This window comes from Sinohyriopsis cumingii, chromosome 6 (assembly GCF_028554795.1).
Source record: "Sinohyriopsis cumingii isolate HCF-2022 chromosome 6, ASM2855479v2, whole genome shotgun sequence".
In the NCBI taxonomy this organism is placed as follows: domain Eukaryota; kingdom Metazoa; phylum Mollusca; class Bivalvia; order Unionida; family Unionidae; genus Sinohyriopsis; species Sinohyriopsis cumingii.
In genome coordinates, this window is record NC_142966.1 from 143104310 (window position 1) to 143125652 (window position 21343).

Genomic DNA, 21343 nt, shown 5'->3' on the forward strand with positions numbered 1-21343 from the left:
ATGACTTAAATACTACAGAACAAAATATATCATTACAAACAGCAGAGACACAAATTTAAAAAAAACCGTTGCAAATTTATATATATATATCTATATATATATATATATATATATATATATATAGAGAGAGAGAGAGAGAGAGAGAGAGAGAGAGAGAGAGAGAGAGAGAGAGAGGGGGAGAGAGAGAGAGAGAGCGAGATAGATAAATACACATATATATACACATACATACATAGACATAAATATGCATATATATATACACACATACATACATATACATAAATATGCGTATTTATATATATATATATACACACATATATATATACACACATACATATACATAAATATCCATATATATATATATATATATATATATATATATATATATATATATATATATATATATATATATATATATATATATATATATATATATATGCACACATATATATATATACACATACATATACATAAATATGCATATTTATATATATACACACACACACACACACATATATATATATATATATATATATATATATATATATATATATATATATAACATACGTACTTGCGTACATACATGCATGCATACATACATACATACATACATACATACATACATACATACATACCCTTTAATTTGTCGTTATATACCATCCAGACAGCTTGTAAGCACGTTGCATATTTCGAAAACACAAGCCAATCATTGAATCTTGTCAAGGCTAAGTTTACGCAAGTTTTGCACTCTTGTTTGTGAATTGGTGTTCGTATGTGTTGTGATTATACTCAGTTAAGGTGTTCTTATAAATTGACACCTAGTGCGCGTTAGATTTAAAGAAACGCCTTTAAAATACATCATTTTCTTTTCAACCTTGAACCTACTGACAGAACAAAATCACACGTAGAAACAAATTAATGCATTGATTGTTGCAGGGTTTAACCCCATTTTTCAGCACAAGATAGGCGGCCATAATAAATGGTGGAGGAAGAACCCCGGAAGACCCCAGAAAGAACCACTGACCCACGAGAAGCTACTGGCAAGCTTTCTCACATACCCACATTGGCCGAAACCGAGACTCGAACCCACTCAGACAGAGGGGAGATGGCAATTATCCGTAATGGAGACCACTCCGCCACTCGGGGCCCCTAATTAATGCATTGAATGTGACTATATTAAATATGACTTTAATTGTAACTTTAGCAAGCACGTCATTGTTCGACATACCATAACATATTCTATACCCCCATGTCATTTGGACATACAGGCTCTCTCTCTATCTCTCTCTCTCTCTCTCTCTCTCTCTCATATCAGAATAAGGCAAGTTGTAAATGTATTTACCAGACCGATTCAGTTTCCCAAAAAAATATAACTCATCTGGTTGCGAATACCTGCCGAAATTAAAAAACTATTCCGACCTGCGTCATGTTCCCATAATTATTTTTTTGTGTGCATATTTTATTCACATTCATCATTTAAAATATTTTTGGTGTCGATTTTTTCCCAGAAGATTATATACCTCAATAAGAATCAGTATATATCTACAAAATACTTCAGACATCTGGATGAGAAGAAAAAAGAAAAACAATATAAACATTTAAATGTTGTATAAACCTGTCATCCATGACAAAGTCAATTTATTCCTCTGCAATACCCAGTCGTTAGGGTTATTTTTAACCGATTCCTATTTTATTAGAAAACTAGTTCGGTGACATTTTTATTCCTTGATGTAATTGCAATAACCTGTATTTAGTTTATTTCATTATTTTCAGGATGTAAATAATTTGATGTCTACCTCATAAAGCGTCCATTTTTTGCTGAGACTGCGTAATATGTAGCATTAAAAAATGACAAAAGAGAAAATAAAACACAAACAAAATGTATCCAAAACCGGTAAAAATACACCAATCAAATGGAAAACATAGTTTTGGGAATTCATATATTCGACGTTCTTTAGATATTAAACCAATTACATTTAGATTTTCAAAACAAAAATGCTACGATATTTTATGCGTATAGGATTCTTAAAAATTATTTATTCTACACAAATGCACGTTAGAATTTTTGAAGTATAATAGTTTTACATCGGAGTTTGTAATAGTTTGCATTCCAAACATTAATGATGCACGTATCTTAGGCTTAATTGATATATGTGGCAATCACGATCTATATGTTCTTTTTTTCTTTATCTGCAAGACTCAATCTGTAATTTATGATTTCATTTTCTTAAGGCCACAGGAAAGATAAAAAAAACTTGGGTTATAAAATGTTCACATATTTTTCAAACTGAAAATTCACTTTCCAAAACGTATATCAGTCTGTCATATGAAACTCTGTAACTGTATCAACAATCTGAAAATACCGATCTGCACGTGCTTTTGTCTATTGGGCAAATTCTATTCTTTAAACAAAAATGTCATGAAAAGCGGTCATGATACATTATACAACATGATCAAATTTAATTTATTGTCAAAAAATGAACGTCAGTACTTGATCAAGTGTAGTTTGAATTTTAAAAGCAATAAAATTAAAGGACGAACTCACAACATATGTGATACAAAATATATTTCACGAAGTGTCTATCACTTTGAATAATGTTTTTGGCCGATGAATTTGTCAATGTCCTGTTGGTGCTTACATTGGAATAAGCTTGATTTCCGCTAACAAGAAATCTAATTTCTGTTTCTGACGGCCATTACCATGCCCACCTAAAAGTCATTAATGTCACTTTGTACAGATTATCAGAGCAAATAAAGGCAATATTGAATTTTATTGACCGACGTTTGCGGTTGGCGTATATCCTCTGTAAGCTGACCAGATACGCAAAGTTTTAAGCAATATAGAGGGTGTGCTATTCGTATGATTTCCTTGTGAAATTTTAACCCAGACAATCTTATTTCTAGGACACTAATACATTTGACATAAATTATTGACTTGTATATGTATACGCACATACATTTTGTGTACAATTCAATGCAAATATACAGTCCTTTAAACGCATGGTCAAAATATTTCATGCATCTGTGTTAAAAGGAAAGTGAACCAAAAATGTTCCAAATATATCTCTATCTACTTCCTTGGGTTCTGATTTTATGGAACATTGCTGATTCGTGTTTTGCCGGGTTCTTCCTCCACCACTTATACAGACCGCCATTTATAACCTATCTTGTGCTGACACATTGTGCTAAACCCCATAACAACAGCAGCAACAAATCATATGACAAATATTAGAATTTTTTCAAGTGCACTGAATCCAGCAAGGGTCAGTCTCTGTCAGGGATTTACTAAAATATTTGTCTATGTTTCGTAATTTTGACTTGAACAAAGACTCAGTAAGAGTGAGAAAAAAAAACACTTACAGTAGAATAAATAAATAAATAAATAAGTAAATAAATAAATAAAATGGGAGCTTACTGCCTTTTTAAAAAAAAAAACAACACAGAGGCGACCTGGGCCTCGGTCAGCCTGGCCTAGGTTGAAATCGAAATTACGAATCCGACATTCTGCCAACTAGGCTACCTCGGAGCCCTCGTATTTTGAAGTTAAAGCTGTGGAAGAGACAAGACCATTCTTTTCTCTAGCACAGTCAGACTCTTCACCTGACGCTTGACGGGAATATCTACGTACTAACACGAAGCCTGTCTTAACAATACGAATTATTATATATTTAAACTGACTTGAAGCCAGAAGAACATTTTAGGAACTAAATGGTGACCTTATGACAGCTTTTTGAGGGGAAGTATTTTATTTCTGTCTTATTCACCTCAAATGCCGTCGAAGTTTTGATCCTAAATTATGTAACCACATCTAAGGATGTATCAAGCTGCAAGTGGATACTGTATCATAGTTAAGTCTAGTTTTATCTTGCTTGGTTTGTAACTAAACATGTCGGTTTTCAATTAGATCATTGACAATAGTGAATTTGTACAAATATATCTCTGCCAGAAAAAAACTGAACTTTCCGAAATTGGCCTTTGGCCTCACCTACGCTCATTTCTACAATATAGTCCTTTCTACGTAGAGCATTATAAACCTTTAACCGTTTTATTAGTTTGAATTACAATTCTGAGCGAAAACAAATGAATAGGTTTTTAATAATTTAAGCATATGTTTTATTTTAGCCGTGGTTTTCGTTGTTTTTTTTTTCGGGGGGGGGGGATTCCTGCGTGGTGTCGTATTTTGTTGAAAGTAATGTAACTATATTGACACCATATATTAGTTGATAATAATTCCTTTAGCTATATGTAATGAGATAAGAAGATAACAAGAAAGCTTGATTGACATGTCGGAAGGTCTCTTTCCCATCATCCCTTCAATCGATCAGTTTTGCAGTACTTGCATCCGTGTATAATTTCTGGAGTAATATTAAATATTAAGCCTACATAAAAGTGTACCTCTTACCGTCTTAATCAATATTTAATGTCCTTTGGCGTTTATTGGCTCATTACAATTTAAGCAACCTAAGTCAAGTCAGTATTTGATCAAGATCACATTTGAAATATAAATAGAAATATCTCTCATAATATAGTTGTCTACGGTCTATACATGTAGCTTAGTAAATCATTTTCTCCTAATGAACCAGGTTCATATTGCCATGAAATTAATTTTGAATATTCATGATGCGTCAATCCATATTTATTTTCTGTAATTGTGCCTTTGGGATGTCTAAATCAGCAGTTATTTGATGATGTCTGGAAGGTTATCAATGCCTTATTGGTACTCTGTAAGGATTGCGCTTTTGCTTTAACACAATTCTGCGGCCCGACTTCGAGTCATGGTTCTGATATTTGTGTATATCGGCCATTTATGATCAGAGAATTAATCTACGTCCTGGATTCTTCCAGCTCAAAGACCACATTAAAGCCTATACAGAATATTAGCATCATTTTCAGTCGCATGATAGCAAAAGACTCATTCGCAACTTAGAGGTTAATCCCTCAGGACATATCTCATATGTAGGCCAATAACTAAATTCGGATTACCTCTGCTTGTTACGAAACAAGGACTTTGCAAACATTTGCAAATGCACCGAATTAATTGTTTATTCGTAACTTCACGGTCAATCCTACCATCAATCCAAGAGTAGACGAAGCCGATGTGGTCCGAATAGATAGAGCTTTCTGTCTTTGCGGATAAATATTCCTGCGAACAAAACGTTTGATTTTTCTGTATATTACTGTGCTGACATACATTTTGTCTTGCAGAAGAAAAACGGGAAGTTGCAAACGAAAAAGACTTCCGATGTAAATAGTGGCTATTTTGAAATCATGTGGTTTTGATTACGTTATAATAACATTACTCTCATCACAACGATTCGCATTCAGAACGTCGTCGTCTCTTTCTGATTCGAGTCTAACAACTTCGACTCTCTGAATGCAAGACTCGGAGATAATAGTAACGATACTTCCCAGATTGATCAGTTTTTGCTAGACGAATATCCGGTCATGAATTCTAAAGATCTCTCCTACCGGATTTAAATCAGCACCGGCATTAATTATCAACAACACTTCTACATCTAGCATAGTTTCTGCATCCAGTAAGTCTCCATTAGAAACAATATTAGAACTGGAATGTTTTTTTCTCTTCTGCCAAATTCAATACTGTGGTCCATAGTGGAAACATCCTAAGCAGCTACATACGAATTCATGTATATGGGGCTTCAATTATTCCTATCTGGCCTAATCAAGTAAACTATGTAACAACAAATGAATTTCCAGCGGCGGTCCAATTTTGAAAATTATCCAATTTTTGATAATTGTTCTACTGATTAGAAGTACGGCTGCTTTTAAATTGATAATTATTCAAATCTATGTTTGTAAATAGTATTTATTATTAAATTGTTCAATACTGCTTCAATTCGAATATTGGACTATTTTCAGAATGAAATGCCAAACATACTGTGTTCTTCTTTCCAACTATGTGATAAGCATCATCTCAAGTGGATGAGGATTTAGTACTGAATTTATGAAAAATTGTGGAAAATTATTTAATTCGTTTCATTAATTCAATATTAAATCATGACCTAATTTGAGATCCTCTGTTTTTCATCTTTAATGTTATTTTGTGATGCAAAAATAAAAAAGCATTCGGTTTAAGTAGCCTGAAACAATTGATTACGTTGCCAATGGTGATAGCTCGTCCTAGCGTGAGGTCAGTAAAGTTATTATGATGTATTAACAAACACTAGCTTGAGAACAGCTAAAAATTGCCTTTATTTATATTTAAGGGTTATTCTAGTATGCGATGAAAAGGACGAAAGGGTTCCTATTGAACGACTCGATGAAGTATCGTCATTAATAGTAACATAAGTAACAGTTTGAGGCTATTGGGACTTAATAATTTCAAGAAAACACTTAAACTTTGTAAATAATTATTATGATCTTTTTTATCTTGAAATAGGACAGAGAATTATATGACTACTCACATTTTCTGTTGGAATTTAAACGATAAACAGCTGACATTATTGGGCAGTACACCGAACTGATAAACAGCTGACATTGTCGGACAGTATACCGTACTGATAAACAGCTGTCATTATCGGACAGTACACCGTACTGACAAACAGCTGACATTATCGGGCAGTACACCGTACTGATAAGCAGCTGTCATTATCAGGCAGTACACCGTAATGATAAACAGCTGACATTATCGGGCAGTACACCGTACTGATAAACAGCTGACATTATCAGGCAGTACACCGTACTGATAAACAGCTGTCATTATCGGGCAGTACACTGTACTGATAAACAGCTGTCATTATCGGGCAATACACCGTACTGATAAACAGCTGCCATTATCGGGCAGTACACCGTACTGATAAGCAGCTGACATTATCGGGCAGTACACCGTACTGATAAACAGCTGACATTATCGGGCAGTATACCATACTGATAAACAGCTGTCATTATCGGGCAGTACACCGTACTGATAAACAGCTGACATTATCGGGCAGTACACCGTACTGATAAGCAGCTGTCATTATCGGGCAGTACACCGTACTGATAAACAGCTGACATTATCAGGCAGTACACCGTACTGATAAACAGCTGTCATTATCGGTCAGTACACCGTACTGATAAACAGCTGCCATTATCGGGCAGTACACCGTACTGCCTCTTCAGTTTTGTTATACACTTTAGATTGTCAATAGGTTTGAGCATAAAATAAAAATTGAATATATTTCATCTCGAATGCGAAAAACTCAAGTATTTTCACTCACTGGATCAATTGCATTAGTTAGTCACTCAATACAAGCAAATGTCCGATATTTATTGATACCCAGGGACAACAATAAACTTTGGAGATTTTTAATAAACCATTTTGTGTTAGCATATTGTTGATATTATACTTGTTTATTGAAATAACGCTATGGTAATTTTCATCATCGAGTATCTAAATAAAACGCTATCAAAAATTTTTATCCGAGCCTTTAGACAGTATTTTACATAGATGAAACATGAAGGTTAATTACCTGGAACTTTAACGCACCGATAAAGTTTGAGCTTAACATGAATGCTGTTTTCTTTACCATAATGATAAATTAAATTATTAACATACTGATTTATTATTGCCATAATGATACATTATTAACATAATGATAAATTAAATTATTAAATTAATGATATATTATTGTCATAATGACACATTATTACCAAAATGGTGCATTATTATCAAAATGGTGCATTTTTTCAAAACGATATATTATTATCATAATGATACATTATTAACAAAATGATGCATTATTACCAAACGATACAACTGGAACAGCCACCTTACAAATCAGATTTAACAGACGAAAAAATCTTTATTGTATTAGGGCCTTTTATTTATTTATTTTAAATAGATAATGCGTTATGCCGGCAATAAAATAAAATAAAAATAACATCATTCAATATTGTCTTTATAAAAAACATAAATTACAGATTAAGAATAAGTTAAAATAAAACATAACATAAACAAACCATTTGCACTGGTAAAAATTTAGGTATTCCAATATCAAATATGTCAGCCGCACCTGAAAAGAGACAGTTTCTAAAAAATTGTTTTTACAAAATTACTTAGCGTAATGTGACGTACTTTAATATAAAAAATTTAGGCTTCACATCTCTTCAAGTTTGAATTAATGATGACAAAATTCTTGTTTTGTATCATAATAAGGGACGTTTGTATAAATGTTTGATCAATCAGTAGTATACATGATGATAGGGGACTTTTGTTGAGAATAAGTTTGATTAATTTAGAGAGAGAGAGAGAGAAAGAGAGAGAGAGAGAGAGAATTGAAATGACAACTTTTCAAATTTGAAAGAAACATATCCCATTGCCATCAAAACTCTCAGAACTGTTTGTACTAACGAGTCATTCAACCACTTCTATTTATTTTGGATAACCATGACATCGATAGCGTTTACCGATTTTGAGTACATACCATTTTTAGGATGATGCCAACGACAAAAAAGTAAGTAATCACAAGCACAGTCAGATCATCTGTAACTTGTTTTAAATCACTTTGTAAGCCACGGGACTTCTGACTTGTGATTCAATAATCCAAGGTTCGATACCTGTTGAGGACAGTCACGGTCGGCTGCCTCTGCGCGTCTTTGGTAAGGGATTCTCGCTTCCGTTTTTCTTGATAATGCCGCCAATATTTTGTCAAAACTCCTTCAAAAGTCAGCCAGAAAGAACAGACCGTAGGTCACTTTTGATGTTTATTAAACAGCACTGGGAGTATTTTATTAAAACACGTCCTCCATGGTGTAGGTAATTAACTTGATCCAGAATTAAAGTCGTAACCTTATTCGATTTTCGCATATGCTGCAGATGTTGCGTGTATTTAAGTGATTCAAATGATAAAAGTTGAGCTTCGTTTCATGTGCTGCGAACTACTTCTACCACAACCGCCACTACAATCATCAAAATCGTCACCACCACCACCACCACACCAACTCTACTAGTTCTCTTAAGCTACCACAAGCGCGAGCGATCACCACTATTTCTGCTACGAACTTAAGTATACCTGCTACCACTTCACGTCTTGTCTACATACGGACGAATACAAATAGACTTCACGGGGATTTTCAAAATAATCATTGAATCATATATGTGTCTATTTCAAGCTCAACAACTTTTCTTGATCTATATTTTCAGATTAATGATACTGCTAATGAAGAATTAGAGAAAATTACAAATCTTACTACATATGTAACTTATAAAGGTATGGTTGTTCTCCCGCATCATCATCATCTCTCTCTCTCTCTCTCTCTCTCTCTCTCTCTCTCTCTCAGGTGCAAATAGAGGTTCACGTTATACTCATATAATCAACCCTTCGTCATGTAACCGTACAAGATTTAACGTTCATACTTTTTTCTTAACAGAGGGTGCTGTGTATACTTTTTTATTTTTGATTTGCCGTAGCATAATGCGCCTGAAGTTCAGGGTCTATGTTGTTGGCTCTGCTGATTAATCCTAACAAAACTGTACAGACCGAGATCTGCTGGCGCAGTTTGCAGTTGGACTCGTCTTATAAGCGAGTACATACAGTACAGTAGTTCGACTTGCCCAGCAATCATCATTTCTTCACTACTGCTGGGGTTTTCATTTCCTGTCTTAAGAAAGGTGTGACGCTCACTATTTATTATTCATGGTTACTGAATTAAACCCTTTTCAATTTGCTTTATTCATGATCACCGTTACCCGTTCTATGACTTCTTTTAGGGCAGCGGACAAAGTTATTGAAGGGACTGCACATTAAGCAGCTTCTTCCAAATATCGATACCTATATAACATATGAGGGGTCTTTCACGCAGCCCGGTTGCCATGAAACGGTCACGTGGATAATTATAAACAAGCCGTTAAAGGTCAACAAGGACCAGGTAAGTAGTGATAATTTTTAATTCATAACACAATTGATTTTACTATATATTCTTTACATATTATAAATAATATATAATTACCTTTATATCCATACCAATAATGCATAAATATAAGTCTTGTATCACCACTAAAAGGAGACGGGAAATTATGCTCTAAAAATAAATATGCTCTAAAAATAGACTGGGACTACATTCATGCGTACTGAACCGGAACTAAAAGTTGTGATCTTATTCCATTTGGACTGCAAGGAACACTATTTATATAAACTAAAAATGTGATGCTGAACTCATGTGCAGTAAAGCTATCATAAAGTACGGCGAACGGATGGCTGTGTGAGTTATGTTATTAGCAATACTTGCAACACACGCTAAAAGCGAAGTGAGACAAAAATGGAATAGATACAGCTGTTGTTGATTCTCTATGTTCATAAACGAAGTAACATAATGAAGCGAAACTACAAGTTTTGTAAAATTTAACAAACAGTTTAACTATGTTATAAAATGAACATTTAAGAGGAGCTGACAGTTTTATGACTGGAATCCAAAATAATCATGGAAAAGTTCTATCAAAGTCCAAGAATGAGATGTTCCGTGTAAATTTTACATCCTAGAATATAATGGCCCGCCAACAGTCCTGACGCTACAAAATGACGTTTTTCCAGAACTCCTTTAATAATTTACAATAGTTCCTAAATAATAATATAATCATATGAGCAATTTTTATTTCTACTGAATAATCCTAATGAACGTCCCCTCTCAAATAACATCTGAATACAATATAAAAATACGTCTGCAGACTTGATTTTACAACAAGAACACAAGAAGTAAGAATGAAAAAAGTGTCCAGAGTCATAGGAACTTGTATATAGACGAAAGGGTAAAACACGCATATTGTCACTAGTCCTGCGTTGCAAATTGCAAATTTCCAACATCGCTAAACAACCACTTGATCTAGCCCACTCAGTGGGAACGTAATTCTTCTAAGAACCCACCTGACTGATTGTCCAGTGGGAAACAGCTCGAAACTTGTCAACATATTAACTAATAATTTTATTATTAATAAATATAAACGTCGTACGTAAGTATCTATTTATAGATCCTATGCAATCTTAAGTTCTTAATATCTTAAAATAAAACATGTGCACACACTAAATTTCAACGTAGTTAATTACTACAATTTCCAGTCATGAATAAAATGTATAGAAATTATAGATATACAAAGCACCGCACAGTTATCGCCTTTTGGCGAGGAAATTAATCAATAATCATGATTGAAACAAACATTGTAATAAAGTTAATATCTTGAACTATATTGCAAATTAACTGCACGAGACCATATGGTGTTTGGTTTTTACGTAATTTGAAAATGAAATTGTTTTAGATACTTTATACCGTGATTTGGGGTTAAAAAAAATGTTAACGAGAATATAAATTTCTAATTAAAGATTATATACATAACATTTGAATTTGACTGGAGGCATTTATAAACTGATAGTGGAAGCATTTGAAATTTTCACGACAAGGCTATTTAGAGAATGCAATATATGTTTATTCGCCTTTACGACTATAGAAAAAAAGTTTCTGCTAATACACGGCATGACCAGTTAGACCAGTGGGTGTTTTATTGCAGAAATGGATGTACTATGCTAAAAAATGTGCACACCCTTTGTACCCCCTTGCTGATTTTAGAAATGAGATGCATCAATGATATGTTCTAACCTGATTGTCGCCAGTGGTCGCCTAACACTGTCAACTTATTGGTATTTAAAACCAAACGGAAGGTCTGCTGTAAGCAAGCAGACAGACTGCTCTGTCTGTTTCTGGTTTCCCGAACAGTCCATATCAGTAAAAGATCTGTCGTTTGCGTCCAAGATTTACAATGTCTAGTTTTACTACTTTTTTAATTATAAAAATGAACAAATTTAAAGGAGGAACTCTTGTATACATGTGTTTAAAGAGATGTAATTCAACAGGCTAGAAATTATAACTCGATGAATGAAATGATTGAGTTTTGTTCATTTTGTATGTCCTTGATGCTTTTTCTTTTTAAAATCGGTGGAGGACGTGGTGATGTGCGAATAGAACAGAAAAATCAAAGCTTTTCAAAGGCCCACATAACAGATGCCAAAACCAAATCAAATCAATCACTTTTGTCAAGTTCCTGTCAATCATTGAATGCGAAAATGGGATGCTGATATGTGTCAGGTGTACACGTATCATGGAGCCAGAGCAAGGTTATCAGCTGTCAGCTAGTGAAACAGCAGTATTGACATTTACCTCTGGCAACAAATAACTTTCTGTAATTAATGATGTGCCGGATTTGATTTAACATTTTTCTTTGTGTTTGTAGAGATATTAAGATTCTCCGCTGATACGTGCCGTCTGATAATTTATCAAGAAACGGACCTTTAACCCTCTGTGGAATGTATAACTATAATAGTTGATAACACAATTGAGACCTTCGTCTGATACAAAATATGACTGATGTAAAATATGATAGTTTTATTTGCCACGTATTTTTTTCTCCATTAGTTACAATGTTTAGAGGTACAAATTCTGTAAATGTCTCATCAATATATGTATATTAGAAAATGCAACATACTTTACAATTGTCAACTACTAAATGAGGCTGGTACTGGAACAGTATTACCGCATATCACGTTTTTTTAGCGATGAAGAAAATATTGTAACACAGGCTGAGATTGCAAATCCCTTCAGAATTTAGAATCTTGTATATAATATTCCTCCCTAAATGTACAGATGATATAATGCAGCCTGCTAAAAGTCAAAGGACTAGTTTGTTTTTATTTTCCTTCTTTCCGCACAAAATAGCCGCTGTACAGAAATATACTAATTAGACCAGCTGCATATCCTGTTTTCATTAAAATATTTGGTACAACTCGATGTTCTTTACGTGCCTGATTAGACTCAAGGGGGGTGGGGGTGCGAAACCACATTTATTTGCATGGAAAACTGAATCTATCAACGGTAAAACATTTTTTTACAAATTGGACTTTAGTTATAAACAAAAGCTAAGTTTATAAGAAAACAAAAATGTTGAGCTTTACCACAAAAAATACATCAACCTTATACCATATATATCCTCTTCTAAGTAAAGTTCAACTGCACGTTGCACAGACCCAGATCTGCCATAGCATAATGTGCCAGCAGATCTTGGTCTGTGCAGTTTGTTAGGAGTAATCAGTAGAACAAACAACATATACCAGGATCTGCGGGCGCATTATGCTACGGCAGATCAGGATCTTTGTTGTTTTGTAGTTGACTATTCTTATAATCGAGTACATATGGAACATGGATGTAAATATCCATAATGGAAGTCAACGAAATAGTAGAACATGTTTAATGTCCAAAACAGGTTCCAGCACAGACCAGCCATATTACCAGCCTATTGAAGAGGTAATAAAGCGAAATAAGCCTTCATGTTTGTCGCGCATGGAACAAAGCATTGATTATTATACTGTGGTAAATAAAAGTTGTTGCCAAGTCTGATATGACAGACGAAATCTTTCATGTAAGTACGATTGTTTGGTTGATGATATGCCCGTTTATATGTTTGACTTTGATCATTGGTTGGCCGGTTTGACGACTTGGTTGTGGGCGTGACTTCGTTGTCCTGACACGAGAGTTACACTGACATACACTTGGTTATGAAAACGTGGCAAGATGTTATACATGAAGAGTTTAGCAAAACACCCTAGGTACAGAAATTACACACACGGACAAGGGAATTCAACATTACGCATCCGTCTCAGAAGTAGAATATATTTTGGGGACAAGGGGAATTTAAAGTTAAAAACGTATATAGGATTAACACTGGATGTCACTCAGAGAGCAGGCAATTAATGTTATTTGGGTATTTAACACGGGCTGCCAGTGTATGGAAAAGACTTGATCTGTATTACAGTAACTGGAATTTAACTTTGGCTGCTATTATTTGAATAAACTGGATGGTATGGGGTCTCATGGGAATTCAGCTGTTTGGGTCACTCTGGGATCTAAAACACTTAATGACAACTCAAAGCTCACACTCACTACTCCAATGATATAGAGTTACCATGGCACCTATAGACCTAGAATAGAAAGTACTCTTTGACCAGGTGAAATTCAAAACATCGCCTGTAATGAGGTTGCATCGGTGAATGAGCTGTGTTTTTAAATCGATGGCGCATATATCCGACCATACCCCTTGCAGTGGTATCATAATAGCACTGCCATAACACTGTAAATGTGGTGGTAACATGTTGCATGGAGGAAACCATATACTTTGGTAATTACATCACACTAAGCTTAGACGGTATTTGCTATGGTCTTTCATCTATCACGACGTTAGGGCGAAATGTGGTAATTTGGCCCAATAATTAGGATGATAAGTCAGCAATTCGTTACGTGCAGGAATGTAGCACAGAGCCTGCTATTTTTCCATATAGCATGAGGCAGACATCCTAATGTTCAAGTCACGTTATAATGACTCACATCTGAGCTGCCAGCCATTGTATGGTTCAGAACTCACGGTACTAATTCAATTCCCATAGCATACCTGTGCAAACATCACGATATTAAAAATTCAATAACTTAAAATTTCTGAGTGCTCATGATCAAATCTATATTTATCAGTATAAATGAAAAATGGATGTCAGCTTCTTTGTAGAGGAAAGTATATGAGCCGTTGCATTTTCTGGACCTACATGTGTTTGAAACATGTGCTTTAAATTCCGCACCAAAGAGTCAGGTGCTAATTTTAGTATAAAGTGTTCCAAACTCAAGCCTGTTAAAGGACTGAAATTCCATCAATAAAACAATATCTCTAGCTTTTTCACTTACCACTAGGATAAGCTCTCAAAAGATTCTTTTTCCTAAATAACTTACATTATTAACCAATCCTGGTCAGCCAAACCCATATATACTCTATTTTATGCTTACCCATTTCCAGGCTGGTTCCCATTTTTCCTTATCATTAGTAGCGTGTGTCCTTCTCTCTCCCTCGTTTGGTATTGGATATTAGTCTGTGATAATAACTGCAAGGCAGGATCCAGTCAACGTGCTCGGGTACTACTGTGCGCAGACGATAGACTTCCGTTTAGCTGACCTAGGAGTTAGGTCGAAACTAATAGCAGTATCAACATTTGCAAACTGGAAAGAACACATAATATGTAATTAAAATGGTCTACACTAAAAATAGTAAACAATTCCGAAACGGAAATATAAATTTAACGGACATTAAAAAAATGACTTTACAAATAAATTTTACAAAAGTAGTAATAACAAGTTTTTACAAGATAACTGCTGTGGCAGCCATGTGTCGTCTGATCGGAACAATTTTAATTAGCACCATTCAGGAATTATAAGAAGTATTCTGGAGAAACTACATATCGATACGTATTCCTATCAGGAGTAGCTATAAAAAGATTTTCAAGATGGCGGCCATATTTGACGTGAGATCGGCACCGTCGTGGCACTTATATTGGATATCTGAGCAGCACGATTTTCATTTTGAAAAAAAAACAAAAAAACAACTAGACCTGGAAGTTTAAGTAATGTTTCTTGACAATCCTCCAAGTAGTTTGGAAGGAGTAGAGGTAAGACAATTGTGTTAACGGAAAGATGTCGTACGACAGACGAAACACGAACCATGACATACGCCAGACCATCGTAATACCTCTTCTAGACCATGAGCAGTTGAAATAAAAATTAGGAACTGCAAAGGAATTGTAAAAAAGCTTATAAAATGTAAAACAAAGGTGTAAGATATGATCTAAAAAATAAACAACATTTACAATTTAAAGCCTAAAAAATTGTAAACTTTAAAGATTTACAAAGCTTTTTCTTGGAAAAGTTGAGACCATTAAAAGATATAAAATTTGTAAAACAAATTCCAAATTTCCGTTGCCATTTTCATTTAGTCATAGACAAAACTAGTTCGTCGAATGCAGCCACATGTCTCCATTTGAGGAAATGGTAAATAATTTCCAAAATACCATGGTTAATATCATTAGATATTATACATTAGCAACAACGTTTAACTAATGGGACTGTCAATCAAATATATCAGAATGATGTGTGTGGGGTTGTCAGTAAGTGTTTGACTCCTATAGTGGTCCATAATGTAAAAAATCCCATTTGACCCATTATTTTTAAAATAGTAGCCCACGTTAAATTCCAGTTACATCAGTTCTTGCTATGAAAACACGTGGTAAATTTCCATTTGATCCCACACTTGCCCACAATGTTAAAACCATATACGTGTTTAACATTAGATTCCCAGAGACACCTAAACCATCACCTATTGTTAAACCTATGGAGGCTTTAACATTAAATTGCCACTTAACCCTATACCGACACAATCCAAGAGGGTAGCGTAACACTGCATTCCCGTCCCAATGTTAAATTCCCCTTACCCACGGGGTATCCCCCAGTATTAGGTTTCTTTTGTCCCCAGAGCGTCATCAATGTTAATCCTATGGACGTTTCTAACATCATATTCACCAATGCCTTTCAAAGTTTAATACGTCTAAGAATGCGACGCAATGTTAATTTACCTTGTCATCTGAAAGTCATTTTTGTTCGGATAGTGTCAGCATAACTATTGATTGATGAGCATTCCTAGACATAAGAAAACTGAATGACGCCAGAGAGAAACGTAAATGATGAAAGAAAATGTATAAAATTAACAAAACATTTTATTTACTTTATTAGGAATTGAGATAAAGAGTTCCAATCGAAAGTAATTTTTTAAAAGAAGGCATGCGATTATGAGCTCTAAATATTTATATCAGACTTAGTATAATACTGATTTAGAAAATGTTAGAGAAACAAAACGGTTTTAGTCACTCTTCTCACATCAAATTACTCTTTTATTCAAAATACGATAAATAATAGATGTACTTATTAAGAATGCAGCGTATTTCGCCAGTTCTGAGATATTCCCATTTGACCCGAGGAACGCTCATTTGTCCTTTATTTGAACCGTATAAGACATGATAAAACTTGGGTTACGTTATAAAATCTTGGTATTTAATTCGAATATACTTACACTTCTGTAATTGTTTTTTGTTTTGTTTTGTGTGCGGTATTTTACAAACATATTTCAAATGCGTTTCTATAGAAACAAGAAAGGAAATATACAATAAATAGCAGAGATGTATCTCTCTCAGATATCTAGTCAATTACAACCAGAATCAAGAACAGAAAATACTAACAGAAAAACTACATGCGCACTTAACTGAAGAAAAGAAGGAAAATATGATGATGACGACAAAACTGGTATGCATTGGTCATTTATTCCAGAGCGATTCTGAACACTAATTGATACGGTTTTGGTAAAACAAATTAGGCCGCAAAGGTCATCTTTCTTTGATTGATTTCATAATTATCTTTCTTCTTTAGATGGAGACGTTGCGGAACTTACGTCAGGGAGACATGGACCACCCTCAAGCTTTCATGGCTGACAACTTCCGGCCAATCATGCCTCTTCATAGCCGGACCATTAGAACAAACATAAATTTTGTAAGGTTCCATAGGTTTTATCACTCAGTCTCTATTTCGAGTATTATTTATCTTGATATCAATTTGTTGCTTAATAATATTTGTAGAAAAGAAAAATAAAAATCTTGTTGTTTTGGTTTTAATCAAATCCTTCTCGAGAAATCTCTGAACTATAAACTCCGAAGTTTTTATCCTTTGATTGATCACGTGGCTTTACCTCCTTATTGCCAAACTAGTTCCGTACGGACACTGTGCAACATATTCATATTGAATTTTCTGTAATAAACATTAACCATTTTTCTCCTTTGAATTGCATGACCTTTGAGGTACATCTGATCCACTCCATGTAACCATTTCTTAATAACAACTTTAATTCAACCAGCCACATTGTCGGCATTTTGAAATGATAAAATTAGCAGTGTACACTTGAACACCAGCCAGTCTTCCTAGCACCCAGCAAGACACTAATAAAAGTTTCCATTTTATAATTCTTTTCGTAATTTTAGTTTTACAGCTTTTTCATATGCCAACATACATACATACATACATACATACATACATACATACATACATACATACATGCAATCATCATGTTTGTTCCTTCATATACACTGTGTTCAGACCGTTCAAAAGCGATAGAAACGCAATACACATCCATTACGAAGTCTTTATTGTTCCCTAAAAATTATAAGATTTAAATACTAACCTTAAAAACTAGATCTCAAACGTTTAAACAAGTAACACATTTTGAAACTGATGAAAATGCGATTCTTCAATTTGTTTTATTTTCCTCTACAGATGAAAGGGTGTACTATGGAGAAGGACATGCATTACGAAGGTACGTACAGTTTGGTTCCTATGAATGTATATATATTTTTTTATTTAGTACGGTGAATTCTTGGTTTGTTTTTAACGGCGTGTATTATTATTATTACTTATATTATCATTATCATCATCATTATTATTATTATTATTATTGGTATTGTCAATATTATTATTATCATTATTATTATTAGTATTTATTATTATTATTATTATTATTATTATTATTATTATTATTATTTTTATTATTGTTATTATTATTTGAAGTCTTGTCCATTATGAAACTACACCATGCTGTTGACATACTTCATTTGTACCTCCATGCATAATATTACTGGGATATACTTTACATCGTACATTTTGTAGATGGCGTTGATTTATGTTTTCATTACGCACTGTGTCCGTCCTGTTACCAGCATGGAATTAGGTCTCAACACTTTGGTTTTCTGCGTGATCGTCAAGATAATCCCTCATTCAAAGTTTGTTGTACAACTGATTGCAGTATACTATAGATATGTTGTTTACCTGTTTATCGATTTGCTTTTCATTTTTTCCTCTATTTTTAGTACATCTTTTGGAAGTTTAAAAACATATTTACAAGTATTATTTATATTTCTGTGCTTTATTTCAGTTAATACTAAATTCAAATTTGAAAACTGACGTTAATGGTGCGTGCGAGTCCCTCAGTCGACATGGGCAGCAACAATATCAAAGTGCCTAACCAGCTGATGCAAGCACGTGGGTGAGTAAGGTTAGAGTAATCGTGCATTTCGTAGAACCATCATAATTTCATCCAGTCTCCGTTTCAACCTTTTATTATAGCATGACATTAATCAGACGTTTGATAATACAATTTATGTTGAAGCTGACAGCTATAACGGAAGAGCGTTTGTAATTACTCCTCTACGTGTTTGTTTGCGCGCGCGCGCGCGCGCGTGTGTGTGTGTGTGTGTCAGAGACAGATTGTAATTACTCCTCAGTTTATGTGTGTGAGAGAGAGAGAGACAGAGAGCAATATAATTCGAGAACCGTTGGATGAAATTTATGGAGGATTGTACGATTAAGAAATACAATTTCTTGGCTTGTTCGTGTGTAGTGCCATACGGAATACTATATCATACGTATGTTCTCAGATTCCTTAACCCGGTCCGCTTTGGGTCACTATGCACCGAGAAACCTAACCAGAATATTCTTTTGACCGACCGATGCTAGTATTTGATCTGCTTTGTTGTTGTTATTGTTGTTATAGGGTTTAACGCCATTTTTCAGCACATGACTGGCTATACATGGTGGCCAGTATTAATGGTGGAGGATGAAACTGGGAAAACCCAGGAAAGAACCACCGACCCACGAGAAGCTACCGGCAAGCTTTCCCACATATCCACATTGGCCGAGCCCGAGACTGGAACCTACGCAGACAGCGGTGAGCTGGCAGTGATCCGTAACGGAGAGCGCTTTAGACCACTCGGCCACTCGGGGCCCCATTTGATCTGCAGGACGGCAGCATTGCAATACCCTAGTAAAAAAAAATGAACGGGAAAATCCTTGGGATTCGAATTTACATGAAATGTAATGGAAGAAAATAAAACATTCTTCATATTTTGTCCATTATATCATGCTAATTACACTATCATCGGAATTCCCACACGACGTGTTCAACGACCAAAACATGCTACTTTCATCGAATTGTGTAAGCCGCTGCTTACATATGCTAAACCATTCGTCATTAATCGGACGTTTCCGCCGATGACGTTATATCTGCTTCCCTCTGCGTAAGGATTCTCGCCATTGAGTATTTATCAACCGTTAGGATCAATCTACCTTACAATATAATAATTCCAATTCTATGTCTGTCATTCAGAAACGTCTAAATAAAACTAAGCACGTGCCATGCTACTACTCAAACATGAATGAAAAATGTCTATATCGTATGTTACACTGATGAGCAACTGTTTAGTGCCTAAGGTTGATTTATATTTGAATCATGTTGTTGTCAATTCATTACATAACTGCATATAATGATTTCTTAAAAGGTAAACTATGCATGAATTTTCAGTCCTCCAGAAGAATAACGTCTCCAAATTTCCAAAACATATTGACCTATATATACATGCTTTTGTTTGGAGACGTTATTCATCTGGAGGACTTGAAAATTCTTGCATAGTTTACATTTTAAGAAATAATTATGTATGTATGCATGTATGTATGTTGCTGGTTTATTATTACATTGAGACATTTCACCTGGTTCCTTTTGTGATGTAGAGCACACTGTGCAGGTGTTTAACTACACAGATCATACATGCTGTCCTGCAGTGTACTCCAAATGCATTGCATTTGTTTCAGCTAGTTCTTGTAACGGTGGGTTTACTGGTTTTAAGCCTCATTTTCATCGTATTATTAGCTGCATCATCAAGAATAATTGCATCCTAAGCTCCCGTCCCAAGGACACACCGAGGTTTTCGGTTCTGACTATCCTGGATGTGTATTGAACTCGCCACCCTTGCTATACGTGTCCAACGATCGACCAACTGAACTACTGCGACTCCTTAAACGTAAAGCGTTTGAGCGCACTGGTACACATGGTCATGAGATGTATTTTGCTTCTGCACAGTAGAACGAGATGCTAAAGTAAATCCGAATTGATTGAATTGTTGTCAAACGAGACAACTAGCCAACATTCTTCTATAATAGGAATCAGTAGGATTGCTTACAATAAGCCTTCAAGATTCTGAAGTAGTAGTAATACCAATATGGCCCGACGAATGTTTTGTATGTCACTGACCTTTTGAATCCAATGTTTACCCATGCAGTCTATTTTGAGCACAATTCAACTTGTTAAAGTCAACAGCATTGCCTCAAATTGCATTACAAGTGCATACTTATCCTATTATTTATAACACTGTTGATTATCCTAAATGTATAAGTAATACACGTGACCTGTCTGAAGAGAATTGCAGACTTTCCACACATGATGACCATTTGGAGTAGAGAATCCGTGTACATACACGTATCTCCTTGATGAGGCTAGAGACAAGGTGATATGATGACGATCTCTGAAGGCACGAGAAAGAATGGGGCAATTTCTGAAATCTTTGGCTAGAATATATGTACATAAAAAATCTCGGGCTTGAATTTCTTTTTCATTTAG

General features: G+C 34.7%; 1 protein-coding gene across 2 annotated transcripts in view; it reads left to right on the forward strand.

Annotated features, from left to right (window-relative positions):
• The window catches only part of LOC149798164 (carbonic anhydrase-related protein 10-like), a 126487-nt gene that overhangs the window by 100138 nt on the left and 5006 nt on the right, over nucleotides 1-21343 (forward strand). For both annotated transcript variants that reach the window (XM_089963271.1, XM_089963272.1), the window contains exons 6-10: nucleotides 9146-9212; nucleotides 9713-9870; nucleotides 17275-17394; nucleotides 18172-18211; nucleotides 18827-18937. In XM_089963271.1, the coding sequence (XP_089819397.1) occupies nucleotides 9146-9212; nucleotides 9713-9870; nucleotides 17275-17394; nucleotides 18172-18211; nucleotides 18827-18855 (414 nt within the window). In that variant the 3' untranslated portion in view covers nucleotides 18856-18937. The remainder of the gene's footprint in view (nucleotides 1-9145; nucleotides 9213-9712; nucleotides 9871-17274; nucleotides 17395-18171; nucleotides 18212-18826; nucleotides 18938-21343) is intronic.